The 6563-nt window shown below is 43.0% G+C and overlaps 2 protein-coding genes across 2 annotated transcripts; both read left to right on the top strand.

Annotated features, from left to right (window-relative positions):
* Positions 1-2668: 2668 nt before the first annotated feature.
* O0I10_003960 (uncharacterized protein) lies at positions 2669-4046 on the top strand (the record flags this gene model as incomplete). The annotated part of the gene is made up of 7 exons (XM_058484026.1): positions 2669-3121; positions 3190-3247; positions 3316-3412; positions 3481-3659; positions 3715-3795; positions 3859-3940; positions 3995-4046. The coding sequence occupies 7 exons, from the start codon at positions 2669-2671 to the stop codon at positions 4044-4046; spliced, it is 1002 nt and encodes a 333-aa protein (XP_058345415.1).
* A 1536-nt stretch (positions 4047-5582) lies between these two features.
* On the top strand, positions 5583-6531 carry O0I10_003959 (uncharacterized protein; the record flags this gene model as incomplete). The annotated part of the gene is made up of 6 exons (XM_058484025.1): positions 5583-5678; positions 5736-5858; positions 5952-6021; positions 6087-6218; positions 6281-6411; positions 6487-6531. 6 exons carry the CDS (start codon positions 5583-5585, stop codon positions 6529-6531), a joined length of 597 nt encoding a protein of 198 aa, XP_058345414.1.
* Positions 6532-6563: the final 32 nt, after the last annotated feature.

Genomic DNA, 6563 nt, shown 5'->3' with positions numbered 1-6563 from the left:
TGCGCTGCTCTACAATGGGAAGCAATTTTTTCTTTGCTGGAAGATGTACTACATAGTAAACCCACAATATACCCTATCATTCAATATTTTCTAATGAACATAATGTCTTTTTTAAAACCATGTGGATCAGCATGCCCAAGAGCATCTTGTGTGAAAGTTTCAGGTTCGAAATGGGCAATCTCAGTATCAAGGATTGATGTACAGTGTGCATCCATTTATACAAGAGGTGTTCACCCTATTTAATTTCCACTTGTTCCACTCCCAGCACCTTGCCTCTTCCTCCCATTCTCAACTGTTGGCCCATTCAAGTATACAACTACCACCTGCGAACGATTGTCCTGCTTCAACCCATCATGTCAAGCATACGATTGTCTTGATCCGATTGTCTTTGACTGAATGGCAAGTCCATGGCGTGTACACAGCCTTCTTGTCGCTCTACTTCAACACACGAGTCTCTTGACACAACACACGCTCTTGTACTCTCATCTACCACGACCAAACGTAACAGCATTCATTCCAGCGGTTGCTATTCGCTCCATTGTCTCAAGCAGCGTTCACAACCTTGTCATTCTACTACAACACACGCTCTTGCACGTTCCTCTGCCACGGCCAAACGTAACAGCAGCTGCCAGTAGCGAGGTCTTTACTCCATTGTATCTTGCCTCAAATTACTTGCAGCAAACTGCCTTGTGGCCTTTATTACGTGAACAACAGATAGCCATTGTATAAAAGCAACTTTATTTACGTGGAACAACTTGCTTTGGTACATACGGATCCCTATGGATGATGCCATATCAGCTATCAAGTACGCCGCAATACAAGCGATCTTCACCTGGTTGAGCTGCGATGGAGAACGACCAAGAGCGAAATAGGCCAATACCCGGATCGAAGAAAGCATACCACCAATGATCACATGGCTCTTTTCAACCAACATATCGGATTTGATGGATGGATGCAATCAAGTGCAGTGATTAGATATCCTGGAACGTTGCTTTGGTTACTTGTCGAGTTGTCAGCAGGAAGGATGGATCATGTCACGTGGAAACGGCTGAGGATGATGATGGATTGGATGGGATTGATGAGAAGGTTTGTATCTTTGACGAAAGAAGGTGTCTTACAGCTATGGGTGATATTGGAATACTCAAGTCAATGCATGCAGAAGCTATTTTACCATCATGGTTTATGACAGCAGCAACCAAGAACACAATGACTCAATCATCCCTATTGCCTCTATGTGGTTCACCCGTATCTCATTTTTCATTTACATCACTGTTCCATTATCATATTCACTTGATAAACATCCACATTACCATGTTTTATTCTTCGACTTATGCATTGAATGAAAATTGGATGCAATATGATGTTTAGGAGGGTATAGTGCTATATGCTAATGTGTGCAAGATGCGGATCACTTGGTTGCTTCCGGATTGAAAGGGGGAATAGAAATTTGAAGCTTGGGAAGCGAGATTGGATCATTTACATCATCGTGTCGAGTTGCTGCCATTGGTTTATTGCGTTCATTAAAGGTTCATTGTATGTATGTGCATTCTTCCAACAATGCATATACAATGGAAATGCAAGGTTATTGTCGAGTATAAGAATGGCTGGATAAATGTATAAATCTTCCCCGCATGTGCGGCTCATATTGCCTGCAAATCAATTGTCGATCCATGTTGTATGCACCTTATTCAGGCTTTTTAGGACTTTTTCATATGATGAAGTTTTACAGAATTTCATCCACACATGCAACGTGATACAGACTCACGTCAGCTTGACCTGTGCTACACAATGGAGCTCTAGTGCCGACTATGCTACTAGCTAAAGAAGTCCTTCAACCCCTGACAACGCGAGCAATCTCGTATGTAGTCACGCCAAGTGTTGGATGACTACAGAGCAATAGCATAGAAAAACGCTCAAGGTGAAGTGGCGGTAACAAAAACTGACAATGAAACATGCATGCATAGCCACATGGACAAATGACATATCATTGGTAACCCCGGAGTAGCGATGCCTCGAAGCTCAATTTTAGCTCTACAAGACACCATCCCTCAAATTGACATACCATACCTGGTAAAAGCAAGAGATATCCATTGCTTTGGTTCCTACCAATAACCACGTCACTAGCAGCGTGCTGCGTAGTTCATCGATAAAGGTGCCTTCGTGTCGTTTAAATGTTGACGTGATGGTCACCCAAAGCCTTTTATTATGGTACCTAGTCATCTTCTATAAAGAGACTGCATACTCAGTAATGGGACAATTCATGGTGTACATGCTTCATTTTATTCTTGTTTTGGAGAAAATGAGTTGGTATCATCAATGTTGTGCAACCTGTCAATGGTGATACAGGCTGTCATTTGTTACTCCCGCACGTATTAGATGCTGATCTTGATGAGCAGCAAGATCTTTCTTACGCATGACGATCGAAAATAAGGCTTTTGTACTTGTCAATGCCATTAGCATATGATGACCCATTTATCCATTAAGGTTTCACCGATTTCAATTGGTATAACCGTATACGGTGGTAAGCCTTACGTTCAGGAGAAAAAGAGTGGAATGTGAACTTTGTGAACGCCATGCAGATCTTAGAAGACTAATGTGAACTCATCCAGTATCGCCACATGTGAAAAGGTACCCCGCTGGTTAACGTCGAAAGCGGTGTTACGGTATTATGGTTCACGACAAATACTATAAGAATGACGATAATCAGGAGTTTAGGACAGCATCAGCTTCTCATCCTCTTTTGCAGCATCATCCTCAAACAATGAAAGTCCCAACAGCATCCATCCTAGCAACGTTAATGGCTGCTACAGCTGTTATTGCCGCACCGACAACGTCCCTCGAAAAACGTAGTGGCGATGGTAGTGTGCATCTCGCTTCCAATGATGATATGGCCATCCAGAAGCATTACCTCCAATTGTCATACTCAGCGTATTGCTCATCCGTTATTCCTGGTGGTGATTTGGAGAGCTGCCCCTATTGTGATGCCTTTGATAGCATCAAGTTGATCAAAACGTTCAAGACAAAGAAATACGATACCAATGCCATGGTTGTAAGAGATGACGAACGCAAGGAGGTGGTAGCTGTCTTTAGAGGAACCGATTCAATCAGAGGCTGGATAGCAGTGAGTTGGCTAATATATACATACAAATCTTGAGCTCAGTGGCAGTAATATTAAACTATGAGGTATAGGATTTCACTGCTCTCCCCGTGTCTTATCCTCCTGTCAAAGGCGCTTATGTCCACAAAGGTAATTCCAAATGACCTTTACATGTTTTGGGTCAAAGCACTAAGCATCTAAATGTGTCATATTACTAGGCTTTTATGCTACCTATATGGATGTCGCTGATGAGATCACCTCTGTTGTTCTGGATCAAGCCAAAAAGTACCCAGACTACAATATCGCTGTTACTGGGTAAGCACGTACATGATAACGGAAAGGATAGCATCGATTCAAACCACCCCTTCATGACCCATACATAGACACTCGCTTGGTGGTGCCACGTCCATGTTGGGTGCCATGGATCTTTATCAGCGTGGTGTACCAGCACATAAACTCAAGCTTTATACCCAAGGCGGTCCTCGTGTTGGTAACAAGGCATTTGCAGAATACGTTCTAAGCACCAAGATTCCTGTAACAAGGCTCATCAACAAAATGGATTGTAAGCATAAGGCTACTCGATGGTATCATCCAACTTGTGCTTACCATTTTTACAGCTGTTCCCCATGTACCCCACAAATTTGCTGGCTTTAGACATCCTGGTGAAGAGTATTGGATCAAATCAAATAACACCACACGTAAGTTTATGAGCTGCTGGTTGATTGTATACATGCCAATACCAACATGGATGGATTGTATAGGCGTGTGTGCTAATGGCTTGGAGACCCGCAAGTGCTCGGATTCAGTAGAGCTTATTGCTCTCAGCTTTTATGATCATAATGAGTGAGTGACTGTAGACTATGTATGGAGGTTTACTGATGCATCGTTTTTACTTAGCTACTTCGGTTTGCATACCGAAATGCATTCTTGCCTCGGCTCCAACAACTAATGAGATTATATACGCTTGTCACATAGAAAAAAATAGACCCATAATATTCTCCGTCGTCCGTTTAATGTCTTGCCAAATAAATTTGGAGAGTAGAAACCCCATTCTTGTATCCTTGGATACGATCACACATAATAAGAACGATGCATAGTGACCCTTTTTAATCCTGCACGTGCATATGCGTCTTGATATCAATGCACGGTGGCATGCATTGCCCTTGCTGCAATCTTATGCATATCGTTCTCACGTCACAAAAGACACGTAGTTGGACGTACAATATAGCTATTATGCTGAGGATGAGATGGTCAAAGGTATGTATATTTCCTAAGGCATCGTGTGAAGTTGATGCTTCTCACGTAAAGCGATCAACGAGTGATGCTTGCCCTGTGATAGCCACAATGCGATTGCTTTTCCTTTTCTGCCAAACTAAATTATACTTCCCATTTCTAATGCCAAGAAATGACCGCTGTATCTTCCCATAAATGTGCTTGTCACAAGGATTATGGAGCATATGGATAAGTAATGAGCTCACATACCAATGGTACCCTGCCTAATTTGATAAATCTCTCCCAATCTTACCGCTTTTGCATGTTCTCACCTCATGCTGGTGGCTGATGGTAACACCAAAGCAATGATGCTGATCAGATGAGCAATAGAACTGACATTGTGGGGTTGTGTTTTAGCCACACATCGAACAGAAGGAAGGGATTTTTGAGTCATCATCATGTTGGAAGGTGGTGAGATTCTTCATACATCATCCACGAAAGGTGTGCCCTTTGATATCATTTACGTAGGTAGCTGTTTGATAAAGAATACGACGCATGTGTCATAGTTGGCATTAATAAGAAAAGGTCCCAGTTGATGAGATCAAACTTTGCTTGCTATCAATACGGTGGACGATATGGTGATTGATCTTAGGCCGTATTGCCGTGAACAGCGAAATGGGCATACTGTATCATGTTGACCATTCATCCGCATATGAACACCACAGCACATTCTCAAGTAAACCACTCATAATCCGAACGTACGAGGATCAATGATTTTATGCCATGACTAGCATCCACATGTATGTAGCGTCTTGGTGGTAATAAAAAGAATTGCAACACGTACAGCAATCACACATGAACAATGGTGATGGATTATGAAGCTCTTGGCATTATGGCCAACCATATCAAAAGAAAACCAAAGACATTTATTCGATACAGCTATATCGATTTGACTAAGTAGCTAAGCATTTCCAAACACGTGATCAGCAAGGGAGAGAAAAGTTACACAGAGGGATGTATAATGTATCCAAGAAGGGGAAGGTGTGGTGAATGATGCTGAGCACAAAGGATGGTGATGGTAGTTGTTTTAACAGAAAAAGAGGAATCCGAGGTAAGATCCTATGACGTGTAATGCAACCTATTTTTGACGTAAGCGAATGGATGTGCAAGTTTGGATCCACATGGCCATATGATCTTTGTTGAGAGATCGGCATCCTTTTCCGCTCAGCCGATCCTTCGCACACACCCAAACACATACTCTATTCCGCCAGAAATGAACCAACGCATCGCCGCCATCAACGACAAGATCGACTCTATCCTAGCAGCATTGCACTGGGATCGCCAAGATCTCAAGAACTGGTACATTCAAGTAGGTTGCCGCTGTCAAGTATCGGAAGAGGTATATTCATTTGCGCATGTTGAGCAGGAACAAAGGGAATGCGTGTCATGTCCATTCGATCGTCGCCACCTGGTGCCCCGTGATGGGCAAGAGTCTCACCTACGAAAGTGTATGGAGAAGCATCAAAAGGATGGTGGTGCAAGGAGGAAGGTTAGTGTTGTAACGTGTGTGGCGCGTGTGTGTGTATGCGTATGTGTATCGATCCCTTATGGCTAACATGTTTTGCTGCGCATCCATCTACAGTTGCCAAGCAGTGCTCGCTATTTTTATGCACATGCACCTGCCGTTGTCTCGTTCCAGACTGATGCAACAGGTAAATGTTAGAGAGTATCCATTGTGTTGGGCATTTTCATTGAGGCTGAGCGATGAATGATGTAGTGGAAGATCAACAAAAGCGTAATGCACAAGGTGTTCTGGTGTATCCATTATCAGATGATTCGTCGGTGCGCTTTGCCCGCGAGCTACGCATCAAATACAATCGGCCGGATCCTGGTCCCGGAAATATCCATGGTAAATACGATTCATTGCTTATTCCACGTGATCGATCCTTGATGTTAATATCATCATGTCAGACATGACACAGGAGGAAGGCGACAAGGCTGACACAATGACCGATGAGCAATCTTCTTCTGGTCCAAGAGCTATCAAAAGACGTCCAAAGACCTATCGTGTCAAGGTTACCAAGCAACGCACTGCCATTGAGGTAATGTAAAAAAAGAATGGAATCATTGGAAATACCACCCCACAACACGTCACTGACACAATAACATGCTTGTAGGTTCAACGGCAGCTGGTCCAAGCATACATGCAAGAACTCAAGTGATGTCTTCCATGAATGGTTTAGGACGTGTGCAC

Source organism: Lichtheimia ornata, assembly GCF_029851405.1.
Source record: "Lichtheimia ornata isolate CBS 291.66 chromosome Unknown scaffold00013, whole genome shotgun sequence".
Classification (NCBI taxonomy): Eukaryota; Fungi; Mucoromycota; class Mucoromycetes; order Mucorales; family Lichtheimiaceae; genus Lichtheimia; species Lichtheimia ornata.
This window is presented reverse-complemented; position numbering and strand designations above follow the sequence as displayed.